This window comes from Cantharellus anzutake, assembly GCF_015039405.1.
Source record: "Cantharellus anzutake strain C23 chromosome Unknown EI90scaffold_1, whole genome shotgun sequence".
Lineage (NCBI taxonomy): Eukaryota > Fungi > Basidiomycota > Agaricomycetes > Cantharellales > Hydnaceae > Cantharellus > Cantharellus anzutake.
In genome coordinates, this window is record NW_024066951.1 from 220,748 (window position 1) to 233,739 (window position 12,992).

Sequence of the window (12,992 nt, forward strand, 5' to 3'; positions counted from 1 at the left end):
GAGCCCGAAACGGATGGATGGATTCATTCGGTCCGTGCCGTGGTGGGCTGGTTTGCTTCCGTTGGGATTTTTTTTTTTGGGTGTTTCCCCATATGGACCCATGTAACCCGGCCCTTTCCGCCATTCATTATTTCGCATCCCCAAAATTCAAATCACCTGCCAGCTCCTGTCACGTTTCTTCGTTTGGTTCGATTTCGGCTTTCTCCCCTTCCTTGCTCTCTCCCTCCCCCCCCACCAACCAATATTCAATCTTCACGGTCACGTTGCAGTCACGTTCTCGTTGCAGAACGCACGGCCACGGCCAGCTCCGCTCACCAGCTCATGCCGCCTGCGCCTCGCCTCGCCTCACTGACAGAGTAAGTACTTGCGGCAGCACGAGAGTGAAGACAAGTGAGTGCGGTGCACTCTTTCTTTCCCTTTCTCCATTACCTTTTTTTTTTTTTTGTTTTTTCTCTCGCTGACGATCGATCTCTGCCGTTCCCCAGGGCTGGGCTGTAGCCATCCCCTCCCACTCCCCGAACGCGCTGTATCTCCCTCGCCCACAACATCCCATCCTCGCGGTTTCGGACGAAGCTGATGGCGTTGGATTCGCTCGTGGGCCGTGCCGTCCCATTTGGAGGAGCGGTTGGGAGAACATGCAAATCGCGCGCACGGCCCCTTTCTGACGCTTCGCCGCCGCCGTCGTCGTCGATCCCATTCTGCTCGACTCGAGCCCCGCTCTCGAATGGATGGTTTTTGAGTCATACGGTGAGATGTTACTAGCCGTGCCCGGATTTTTTTTTTTGCTCATTTTCCGTGAGTGTCTTTGTCGACCTCCAGTCCAGTAGAAAGCGATGACAAAAATTCGGTGAAATTTCCCGCTGGGTTACCCTGCTCGAACGCTTTCAGATACCATCGGTCCCGTCCCCAACGGATGGTTTTTGAGCCAGGTACGCGCCGTGAGATTTCCTAGCCATTCCCGGATTTTCTCACTGATTTTTCGCGAATGTCTTTGTCCACCATGGGAGCAAACCGACGATGGAAATCGACGAAAATATCTATTGGAATCCCCTACTGGAGTGCTTTCGGATGCCATCAGTCACGTCCCCAACAGATGGTTTTTGAGCCAGGTACGCGCCGTGAGATTTCCTAGCCATGCCCGGATTTTCTCGCTGATTTTCCGCGAATGTCTTTGTCCACCATTGAGGAAGGAAAACCGACGATAAAAATCGACGAAAATATTCATTGGAATCCCCTACTCGAGGGCTTTCGGACGCCACCGGTCACGTCCCCAACGGATGAGTTTTGAGAGAGGTATGGGCCGTGAGATTCCCTGGCCGTGCCCGAATTCTCTCGCTGATATTTCGCAAATGTCTTTGTCGGCCCTGGGAGAAAACGATACAAAAATCAGCAAAAATATCCCCTGGGTTTTCCTACTCGAGCGCTTTCGGACACTGTCGGTCCCGTCTCCAACGGATGGTTTTCAGAGGATGTATGGGCCGTGAGGTTTTCTAGCCATGCACAGATCTCTTCGCTGATCTCTCGCGAATGGTATGTGTGATCTGACTGGGAAGAGCAATATAATCATTGTGAAATGACACTTAGGTACATTCAGTGGTGTAATTTTCCACTCTTACGACTCTTGATGGTGCCGTCTCTTTTCCCTTCCACTCCAATCTTTTCAAGTGCAGTACCGAAATTGTCGCTCATCTTCAGTCCATAGTGTTTCAGGAACTCCGCCTCACCCATTCTGTACAGTGGGGAAGTGTTAGTGTTAGTGGATATTTAGTCACCAAAAGGAGAAGAGAAGGAAGAGACTACAGACTCGTCATATTTCTGGCCAACACGACGGCGCTTGCCATATGTCACTCCATGTGTGCTCGAGTGCTTGCCAGTGTACCATTCCCGCTTCCAGTTCTTCAGTGGCACTCGGAGCTCATTCTCATCCCCATGCAGCCATTGTTTAATGGCATCCTTAAGTGTGCGGACTGGGGGAATGGTGGTGTGCTCAGCACCCGGAGCGGGTCGGCCATCATCATCGTGGTGCTCCTGGGGCCAACTGGAGCCTGATGGAGGGTGGGATAGAGACTGGGCAAGTGGAGAGGAAGCGACGGGGCCGGGGGGGGGAAGGGGGGAGCAGCACTGGGTAAGGTTGGCTGTGGCCACATTGACTGAGTGGGTCCTCCTGGCTGAACTGTTAGGGACGTATGATCCATTACTGAGCAGACATACCAGTAACATGGTGGTGGAAGGCAACAGGGTGAGGAGGAATAAGATAGCCTATCGTGTGCCTGAGTTGATCCAGTGAGACTTGGAATGAAGCAAATCTGTCATCAATGCTTCGGAGCCCATGCCTGAAGTGGTGCATGTGTTCCTCATACCGGCCCATGCGTTCCTCAAAGCGGCCCATGTATTCACCCAGGTGGCCAAACTGAGAGCAGGCTTCTTCTGCAGTCATTGCTTTGAGTTGCGACATCGCTCCATTTTGAGACTCTAAGTTGTCAATGTGAACCGGGGCAAGTGAGTCGCCATAGTTTGTTTCTGTGGTGATCAGCATATCCATAGCATATTTGAGGAGTGTAGATGGCTGGAATATTGTGAGAGCCTTGGGAATGTGGATGAGATAACGGTGTAGACTCACATTTTCTCCAGGTGCCCACCCACCCCACCACTGGCACTGATGAAGTGGCCACCTTCTGAAAACCGGTGCAAGAGCAAACCAGTACTGAAGACCACCACGCCTGAAGCAGTGTGATGTCAGTCTGTCAGTTTCCAGTTGCGCTTGCCTTCCATAATAGGCAAGAAGATCATTAACGGTGGTGGTTGAGAGCGTTGAATTCCAGTGAATGTCATGAGAACGGTGGGAGCAGGAGGGAAAGAGGGGATAGTGAGGCTTCAAGGGTTTTCCACTGCAATATCGCAGAGAAAGAAACTGAGTCCAGTGCCTCACATGGCAATATGCATCAAGCTCCGGAGTCACATTGGGTCCGTCATGCTGGGAAAATGTGTCCATGCCATAGAGGGGATAGATATTATACCGTGTCCCTATAAACTCGGACTCAGACCAGCAATAGACTGATGGCCACTGGATTTAGTTTACCTTGGCAGCCAGACTCATCACTATGGTTCTGTTTTTGCCAGCCCTTGCGGTTAACCAGGGTGATGCGCAGGTGTGGAAGGTTGTGACTGACTTCCTCGTGTCCCCAATCAAGATGCTGAATAAGGATTGAAGTGAGCTCTTCATTCCTATGTTGAAAGTTGAAATATGAATAAAGGGTTGGTACAGCAGAGATGTAGGTACCTTGTCCATAGAGTCCAGCCCAAAGATGTTAGTGTACACAACATGAGGTGGGAGCGGATGTTGTCACGTTGTTTAAGGGTGAAGGACTCGCTGGGAATACTAGGGTCAAGAGCCTTGCTAATCAGGTCTGGAGGACATTGAGTAGCAGTGACAGCCTGAATAGCCTTAATGTCGCTAATCTGGATTGCCCTTGCATGATTCCGGATAGTTCCCTCAGATGCGCGCAAATTCTTCACAGATTTGACAAGGTCAATGATCAGACTGGATTCACATGGGTTTCCCTGGCACTTTTCAGGATAAGGGTGCGGATGCCAAGTGCCCTCAAATCCTCTAGAGGGGAATCAGAAATGATCACTTCACTTCGTAAATTTTATGTCGCTACTCACAGTTTCCTGAAGTGCCACTTGAATGCGGAGCGGAGTATGTCTACAGTTGAGACAGACTTGTTCTGATCAGTAGCGCGGAATGTGATGTATGCAGCCAGTAGTTTGGCAGTAATTTCCACAGGTTTGTCGAAAGCAAGGAGAGCATCCTTGTGTTGAAAGAGATATGCCTCCGGATTTGGATCCTCAGGGGATGACAACAGTGGGTTACTGTACTTGAGGCAATTCTCTTCCAACCACTTCTTGGCATTGGTTATTGCTGAGCTATAGTTCCGTTGCGTGGAAGTGGACTGGAGGTGTGTATCTATCAATTCCAGCGCAGAAGTGGGGCCTGACCCCAGCTCAGAGTGCGGAGCCAGCTTCTTCCGCACATTTGAAGTTGCATGCTTCAGCAGATGACATCCCTTCTTAACTTTGGGCATAGTGGGTGAAAGTACTAGGATGGATGGGCAGTTATGAGCCAGCGTCGGCACCGAGTTTCACGTGTCACATCAAAGCACAGGCTGATAGTGAGGGACACAGCACCCAGGGATTGCATCCCTTAATCCTTTCATACCATTGGGGCAGCCGGAGTCCAACGAGGATTTCACTATCCATCAAAGATGCATCAATTGCCTGAAGCGGGTTGACGTTGACAGGTTGGCGATAGGGTGGGCATCCTTGAACGAGTCGCACACACCACACACAGTTATGTTACTATCTACATGAAGACTATGGAATGGCCTGACAACGGAGCAGGGGGAAATGGGATTTGAGGACCAGATATTTCATCCTTGTATCCGAACGGATCAGATACACCTGAGTCAATAATGAATCCAAGAGATGACATGCTCATTACAGATTCTCCACGACTGGGGCACAGTCCGTCACCAAGAATCTAGCCTCCCACTTGGACTCCATGAAGTTGCAGGAGAATTGCGACCCCAACCACCTATTCTGGCCATGGAGCGAACTGAGTGCATCGGTTGCACAGCAAGAGATCCACCACGGTTTTGCTCGGGTCCCTTAAGAAGGAATTGTGCAGTCCCAGTGGGGGACAAAGCTGGTGAGCGGAGCTGCCGTGGCCGTGCGTGTGATTTGCATGTTCCCCCAACCACTCTTCCAAATGGGATGGGACGGCGTTTGAAAGCCCACGAGCGAATCCAATGCCATCAGCTTCATCTGAAATGGCGAGGATGGGATGTTATGGGCGAGGGAGATACAGCATGTCCGGGATGGCTACAGTCCTGGGGAACGGCAGAGATCAATTGTCAGCAAGAGAAAAGACAAAAAAGAAAGAGATGGAGAAAGAGCGCGCCACACTCACTGTACTCTCATGCAGCACCGCTAGGCTGGGCTGCCGCAAGTACTCCGTCAGCGAAGCAAGACGAGGCGCAGGTGGCATGAGCTGAGTCGGGGGAAAGATATGGGGTGGTCGGACTGAGTATGGACGCGGATGAGATCGAAGCCGGTTGAGACGACCCTTGCAAGACGCTCGATGTCTGTGTACCAGCGACAGTGGCTAATATGGGGGGTTAACGAAAGGGTGGATTAACATGCGAGTGCCCAAATAGCACTTACTGCCTCGGCCTTGCTTCTCTTTGTCTTTGCTGTCCTTTCCTAAGCCTATAGTCCACTTCTTTTTCTCGCGCTCCTTTTCGGAATCAATGCTGGCGCGGGGTTTTGTCTCCCTATCATTCTTTTGCAGTGCCTTTGTGCCGTTCGTGCAGTCACCTTGATAGAGTCGAGAGCGACACGAGGAGGTGACGAGGGATAGGGCAGGAGAGGGTGAAGAATGGATGTGTCCAGTTTAGCACCGAAATAGGGAATGGGTGGTGAGAGGGAAGGATCGGTGAGATCTGGCGAGTGAGCTTGCGGGAGAATGTGAGGGTCGTCATGTTGCTCTGCAATCCGTCCGTCCGTCTGCGAAATATCCAAAACGGACACATGCAGTAGCACTTACAGCGGAGCGGCCAATTGGGGGGGGGGGGGGGGGGGGTCCGGTATCACGTCGAAATCAAGCAAGCTTCGGCATTTCATCCCTAGATGAGGTTGAGTCCATGAATAAAAGCCAAAATGAGGCGTTGCTCGAGAAGGCAGTCGCTGAGGCCCACATTCTCGCACATGGGGATGACGAGTCGAGGAGGAAGTGGAGGTGGAGGTAGAACAGTGGCCGCGTGGCCAAAGGGATTACGTCTGCTGGGCTTGATGATTCGGCCGAGACTGGACATTGAAGAGATACCTGCTAGGGAGTCGCTGCGGGAATGGCCCGACGATGGAATGGTATGCCGAACTGTCCGGATAGCCGGCAGAGTGAGTCTGTGTGCGAACCTCCAAGGATGAGTGGGCAGGTGGCACTCGAACGGTAAGGCGATTTTGGGAGGATGAGGGGTAATCGTGTTCGTATCTTTGTCGCGGCTAGGACGCGCAGTTTTCCGAGTCACACGTCTGGGCCCACCCCGTCGCCTCCAGGGTAAGAGGTATGTGAGTTGATGCTACAGGCGTGGCGGTCGTGAGCTGAATCGATGGAATGATTCGAGAGAGTTGTTGCCGGAGTAGGCAACGCAACGACGGCAACGTGCCTCAATGCCGGGTGGCTCAGCTGCAAATGCATAATGTCAGAATAATAAGTCTCGCCACCACAAGTGGATATCTCACCATTTTTCTGGTCGCACGGCAGCTGGTTGCTGGGGTGAGCAACGCGATGGCGGCAGTGTGCCTCAGCACTGGGAGCCTCAGCTGTAAATATCAAGTGCACGTTGATGTCAGAATAATAAACATCACGATCCTAAGCGAGTATCTTACCATTTTTCTGAACCAATAGCAGCGCCATTGCTGGGTCACGCAGCCTGATGACCGCAGCATGCCCCAGCTGTAAAGTACCAAAACGGTGATAATGTCAGAATAACAAACAACACTAATTCTAGGTGCCATATCTCACCGTTTGTCTCGGACCCATAGCTGGATGGTTGCTGGGGCACGGGCACGCAATGCGGCGACCAACAGCCAGGCGGATGGCAGATGCGGCAATGTCCGCTACTCGTCTCCCCCTTTTCCTTTTTTCAGAAATAATCCACCATTGATTTGTACCCTTAAATTTTCCTTAAATCGGCCTTAAACTCAGACTCGTACCCAGCCGTCTCCGCTACGTGGACGCGCAAAATCTCGACTAAGTGGTTGTTATATTACAATTCAGTTATAAAGTCACGTTCAAGTACAAAAGTGTATTACAATATAAAAGTCACATGCGACGGACATAAACACAAGTCCGATCACCTACTCCGGAAACCAACTCGCGACACTTCGCTCCGACGACTGGTGCAAAATGGCAGTGGCGATGCTCCACGGCAACTTCCGGGACCGACGGGAAAGCTAGTATCTCAGCCTCAAACCCCTCCTGGCTCCTTCCAACCACCGTGCCACCATGAGCGGGTCTGTAGAACGAGCAGCAGATGATCAGACACCTTCAGCTGAGCAAATAAGGGCTCTAAGTGAGAGGAAATGGAACCGATGTGCCTGCTGGTTCCAAGCCGAAATTGCAGAGTTCCTCCTTCGCAAGCCAAAACAGAACTTAGTCTCAACAGCGGCAACAGGAACAGGAAAAACGTACACTTTTTTCCTTCCTGCCCTCTTCGAAAAGGATAAACCTGGAGTCTCCTTTGTAATTGTGCCGCTGAGGAAACTTGCAGATCAGCACGTGGAGAGTGCCAAGGATTTGGGGCTCACTGCGATAGCATTGGAAGCAAGTACTGTAAATAAAGAAATTGTGAAGGCACGTAATAATTAATGAGCGATTATCCATGCAAAGATTGATGTTACTCACCAAGCAGGCCATCAGGGACATGAAATACCAATTTGTTGTTCTTGGGCCTGATCTGCTTCGAGGGAACCTCCTTAGAGCCCTCTGGGTGAAGGATGACTTTGTCAGTAAAATCCACCGCATTATTGTCGATGAAGCACACTGTGTGGTCCAGTGGCTCTCATTCCGAGCTGCATATAAGAACTTGGCATGGCTATACTCTTACCTCCGAAATAGATGTCAATGGTATCTCACCTCGGCTACCTTGGACCCTCGGATGTGCAGAAAAGTATTAGCAGCCATTGGGTTGGACCCGTACTACAGCACTCACGATGGCAAGACAACAAAATGGATGCGTCGCTCCAATGACCGTCCAAATCTTCACTACTGTGTCCGTCAAATGCAATACAGTAGAAATTCCTGCAATGACTTGGGGTTCCTCATCCCACTGGGCTTAAAAGAGTCCGATCCCCCTCCAGTCCCCTTCCTTGTGTATTGCGAGTCTCGTGCTGACACCGAGCGTAGTGCCGACTTCCTGAGGTCAAGAGTGTGCGCATCCCTGAGAGAGAGAATCGTCTGGGTGCATTCTGGAATGTCAGATGATCATAAGTTGATGGTGGTCAAATCGTTTAAAGAAGGGAATCTTATTGGACTCACAAGTACGGAATCATTGGGACTGGTGACTCTCGTATCCCCAGATCAGCATCCTATGTCTGACTGAAATCACACAGGGTCATGATCTAGCCAATGTAACTTGTTTGGTTCAATTTGGGCCACCAGATAATTTGAACACGTTAACTCAGCGCTTCGGAAGAGCCGCTCGGAATCCGGACATTTCAGCTGTTGTTATCCTTCTCACGCCCAAAGACTACTTCGAGGGGACGCGTCGCCAGCGAGAGGAGAGGGCCCGAAAGACGGCGGAGAACAAGAAGCGGAAGGCTAATACCGCAACTTTCAGTGAGCAGAGACCGGAGAACAAACGCCGAAAAAGGGGAACTTCAAAAAATCATGTCCATGTCGCCCCCCCTGCAGAAAATGGAAACTTCGACGATCACTTACTTGAACTTCATCGTCCAGACCCTGACCTGCCACCCAGAGCGGACATATGGCCATCCAGCGATGTTGATATCACTCTGGGCGTTCCATTCGAGAATTCAGGGACCACCGATGTCAGCCAAAAACATCTCAACCCAGAAGTGGAGTGGGATGGGTGGGATAACATGACGTTAGCAGAGCTTGAAGCAGTTCTAGATGACGCTGAGAAAGAGCTGGAGAATGAGTTGGCTGAGTTGGAAGGGGATCATTGTTTGGAGGCCGTCGAAAATACAAGTGAGTGGCCCAGCTCAAGAATTTTGACTACAAGCTTATAGAACAGCCACAGATGGTAGGAAGCGAACAAGGGGCAGTGGTGTTATGGACATAGACCAGGATGATGAGTTCTGCGGCCAGGGAAATGCTGGCTTTGGTGTGACAAATTTGTTGAAGGGGACAAGCCGGAGGAAGAACCCTGGAGATCGTGAGAATGTTGACCCTGCATTGGACGCGTTCATCAACGCACCTTGGCTCCCCAAAAGTGACCCTCGCCATGGCTGCCGGAGGAAAGTCCTTGACGTTCACTTCGGGAATGACCGCATTGGTATGTATTGAAGGATGTGTTATTGACATGTGCCTGACCTCATTTCTTATGTCAGGAAAACCCCGCCAATGCTGTAGACGCTGTAACTTCTATGAGCCCGTGACTTGTTGTGATCTCCACAGCCCATCTCTCACGGCGCTAATGTTTGATCACGAACTTGGAGAGCCACCCACAAAGTGGCTACCTCAACACGCAAAATCGAACTATCAAAAAGATCTGAACCTTTCTTCTCAGTTAGGCAACGCGCTCCGGGACTGGCGGAAAGAAGAATTTGCTCGCCGGTATCCAGATCTCCAGGGTAACATATGGATAGGCGACTGGATTGTACTGGGCGACACGCTCATTGAGGATATTATTTATCTCGCAAATGGCAAAAAACTCTCGAATGAGCAAGATTTTATACAACTTGTCGACTGGGTCGAGCGTGCTCACTATGCCGCTGCCTTATTGCCTATAATTCACAAAAATTTCCCAATGACTGTACAGCCGCCTGCTCAGCCTTCCGTGCTTCCTGAACCTGAGGCTCCACCTCGCCTTCGTTCGAAGAGATGCAGCAACTGCAACCAACTCGGTCACAATGGTGAGCTTTCTTTCCCTGCTCAAAGATGTTGTTTACCGATCAATGACTCTGGACTAGCTCGAACGTGCACTGCACAATGCCTGACTTGTAGCCAGACAGGCCATACGAGTGGGTAATATGCAAACATATATACAAATTTGACACTTTGACATTGCATCAGAGACGCGCTGTCCGAACAAGGAAAATTTTGCCAGTCGAGCAGACACGTCGGCTATGGGCACAAGGTCATCGCTGACTACACATCCAAGTCCGCTGCCTCAACCTCGTAAGTGTCATCCATTGATTCTGATTGCTTTGTATTAACAGAGGCCCACATCGTCCCATGTTGGAACATCTCCAGGCCCTTCTGAACATGGTCGTTGATCAAAGTAGGTGAAGTGCGTCCTCTCTTGTACTTGTGAGGGCAAAGATTACGAAGTTCTTGGCGTATAGCGAGTAGTCGGGATCCCATGTCGGGGCTTGCATGGTGAAGGGTTTTGTCAGGTATGTAGTAATCATCTTCAACGTCTTCAATGCAGGACCTATAAGCCTCAATGATCGATGACTGACTAATGATGTACTCTATTGTTTTTCCAGAACCCGTCCCCGAGTAGACAACCTAGAGGCGTGTAACATCATTAGTAATTTGAATTCACTAATTGGTTGCATGTCACACCTTCGTATAAAGATTCATCAGTTCGACCAGCCAGTCAATTGCCCTAAACCCGCCACCTTTCCCTGCAGGATTGCAGAGCCAGCTCCTCATGATGGCTTCTTGAAGTGGTAGCGGGTAGTGTCGTAGTTTGAAGATGAAATTCGAAAGGTATGTTGCATACTTATGCTTTCCACATGCCTGGAAGATTGGAACCCAGAACAAAAGAACGTCGATTATCACATCGACCATTCCGTGGTTCATCGCATGCACGAGGATGCGGTAGTACATCGTGTCTCTATTAAACAAAAGTTGGTTTGTCCTCCATTGATCTTGATCCTGCCGCTGCTGCTGGTCCATAGCATTCTGTTTGGTTCTGAAATGCAACCTTTCGATTTCCTCGGCACGTCGGTCAATCTCTTCCAAGGTGGGTTTGGAGGCAACAAATCCCTCAAGATCACCGTCCACACTCTCTGCCCACGCATCAAGAATGGTACACTGGGTGATATAGTTTAATCCGTCATTCACCATCCGGAAAGGAGGGACTGCCTTGTTCAATTTGGCGAGGTCGTTCGGAAAGAGCAAACAGAGGCGCTTGTAGAGTCCATTTGGGTCACTTCGTAAGTTATCCCCATTCGCGTGAATCCTATTCATTGCATCGACACATGCCATTCTAACGTGAAAAAGTCCTGGTATAGGCAGAAGGTAGTGCATACGATCCAATATGCTTTGTTCAATTCGCCGTGAGTTCAAAATTGTCTCAATCTTCTCCATTGTCCCGAGATCCCCATGGATCAGGATTACATGCTTCTCGAAAACCCTCTCCTCCATGATGCCGCTTTGTTCGAGAAGTGACATTATTGCTTCCACATTCCCATCGATAGTAGAGGCCTTTGCATAGACAGCCTCTGCGGTTGAGTATGTAGTTCGATGTGGTGGTAATTGAAATGTCGATGGTGGGTCTATGAGATGTGGACGCAGTTCGGGGAAGTATTCTTCAATTAATACTGATTTAATGTGCCACTGACAATGCTTCATCAACTTGAACACAGCGGCAGCTGTTGGTACAATATCGGCAAAGGTGATCGCAGCTGGTACATTGATGGAATTGGGATTGTTTGGGTGAGTGTTCCATATCGTTTCGGCGTATTCTAAGTGCTCAGGAAGCACTTCCTTTGGTGGCATAAAGAACAGGCCTGTCGTGATGCTCTCGAATGTTCGGTCCTTAAGGTCCGTTGGCTGGCCAACCCCAAACTTGAAGTCGCAATTATCATATGCCAAGTTCACGATGCGAGTGCGACCAAGGCTTTTGTTCAAGATCTTTTGATTCTTTATCAACAAAGTTCGAATGTTCTCAATCGATGAGGGGGAAACTGCAAGTCCAGTGTGAGCGGCCCACCCACGGACTGATTTTGAAGCATTTGACGCGGCCAAATAGAAAGAAATTTGCACTTGCAATGCATTACAGTGCCCATTGCAATTATTCACAATTAGCGATATGATCACAACTCCCTTCTAAGCAGGGTTCTTTGGTAAGTCAACCGTTATACTCAACAAGTGCGTCATCACTTACTATTTTAAGGAGGGAAAACTGTCTCTCTGAAGAATTTCCCTTCGACTGCCTTCCCGCACTAACGTGGTCCCCATCGTCAGCTTTGTTCCTTCCACTGCGAGTTTCTGTGCTTGGAGGTGCAGGCTTTGCCCAACGCCTCACTCGCATCTTACTTTCCACTACGAGCAGTTTCTGGAAAAGGCCCCACAGTGCTGGCACCCTAGACTCGAAAAATGGCGCCAATGCACGGATCCTTCCCCCTTCAAGCTGTGCCGGATGAAGGTTGTAGGCCGTCATGTGAAGTCTGCTCTCCTTTTCCATGAGTATCCGTATTTCTTCCATGTAAACGGCTTCAGCACTTGTAAGGATCCAGTCTTTCACAATGACAGCACTCCCAGGATTTTCCTCAGGATTGAGAATATGGAATTGAATTTCACGCAGTATGTCACCAAAGCGTATGGAAGTCAACAGAGTTGATAGAAAGGACGTGAGGGTGAACCCATTGGATGTCATGTACTCAAGTACATCTGCTGCTCGTTCTACAGACCCGCTCATGGTGGCACGGTGGTTGGAAGGAGCCAGGAGGGGTTTGAGGCTGAGATACTAGCTTTCCCGTCGGTCCCGGAAGTTGCCGTGGAGCATCGCCACTGCCATTTTGCACCAGTCGTCGGAGCGAAGTGTCGCGAGTTGGTTTCCGGAGTAGGTGATTGGACTTGTGTTTATGTCCGTCGCATGTGACTTTTATATTGTAATACACTTTTGTACTTGAACGTGACTTTATAACTGAATTGTAATATAACAACCACTTAGTCGAGATTTTGCGCGTCCACGTAGCGGAGACGGCTGGGTACGAGTCTGCCTTAAACTGGGACTTGTAATTCACTTATTGAATACTTGTAAATACTTATCACCTTAAATCGAGGATGTTGGGCATAGCAAACCCTTATCGAACGATTTTGCATGAAGATATCACCACCCTGTACAGTACTGCAAAATATCAAGCCGCCAAAAAATGAGGTGAATTTTTTATGTCCCAAATACGTGTAGCCAATCTAGTGAATCCACGTTTGTACACTGTCCACAAACTAAAATTTGACGCGCTTGGCGCTCACATTCACATAGGCAGAATCTGCCAACCCAGTTTACCATCCC

General features: G+C 49.8%; 4 protein-coding genes across 4 annotated transcripts; 1 reads left to right on the top strand and 3 right to left on the bottom strand.

Moving 5' to 3' along the window:
* Window positions 1-1,221: 1,221 nt before the first annotated feature.
* Window positions 1,222-4,178, bottom strand: EI90DRAFT_3284404 (uncharacterized protein; the record flags this gene model as incomplete). The annotated part of the gene is made up of 9 exons (XM_039066917.1): window positions 3,667-4,178; window positions 3,281-3,610; window positions 3,080-3,225; window positions 2,930-3,024; window positions 2,621-2,704; window positions 2,212-2,584; window positions 1,805-2,045; window positions 1,617-1,729; window positions 1,222-1,364 (listed from the first exon to the last, which is right to left on the bottom strand). Exons 1-9 carry the CDS (start codon window positions 4,083-4,085, stop codon window positions 1,222-1,224), a joined length of 1,944 nt encoding a protein of 647 aa, XP_038923699.1. The 5' UTR covers window positions 4,086-4,178.
* Window positions 4,179-4,976: 798 nt separating this feature from the next.
* On the bottom strand, window positions 4,977-5,873 carry EI90DRAFT_3114357 (uncharacterized protein; the record flags this gene model as incomplete). The annotated part of the gene is made up of 4 exons (XM_039062661.1): window positions 4,977-5,164; window positions 5,224-5,296; window positions 5,377-5,565; window positions 5,757-5,873. 4 exons carry the CDS (start codon window positions 5,871-5,873, stop codon window positions 4,977-4,979), a joined length of 567 nt encoding a protein of 188 aa, XP_038923700.1.
* A 1,226-nt stretch (window positions 5,874-7,099) lies between these two features.
* On the top strand, window positions 7,100-8,382 carry EI90DRAFT_2846535 (P-loop containing nucleoside triphosphate hydrolase protein; the record flags this gene model as incomplete). The annotated part of the gene is made up of 3 exons (XM_039053719.1): window positions 7,100-7,408; window positions 7,473-8,120; window positions 8,173-8,382. Coding segments are annotated over 3 exons (1,167 nt in total), but the record flags the coding sequence as incomplete, so codon positions are not given.
* Window positions 8,383-9,892: 1,510 nt separating this feature from the next.
* EI90DRAFT_2901283 (uncharacterized protein) lies at window positions 9,893-11,785 on the bottom strand (the record flags this gene model as incomplete). The annotated part of the gene is made up of 3 exons (XM_039054060.1): window positions 9,893-10,255; window positions 10,313-11,283; window positions 11,590-11,785. Coding segments are annotated over 3 exons (1,530 nt in total), but the record flags the coding sequence as incomplete, so codon positions are not given.
* Between the last annotated feature and the right edge of the window lie 1,207 nt (window positions 11,786-12,992).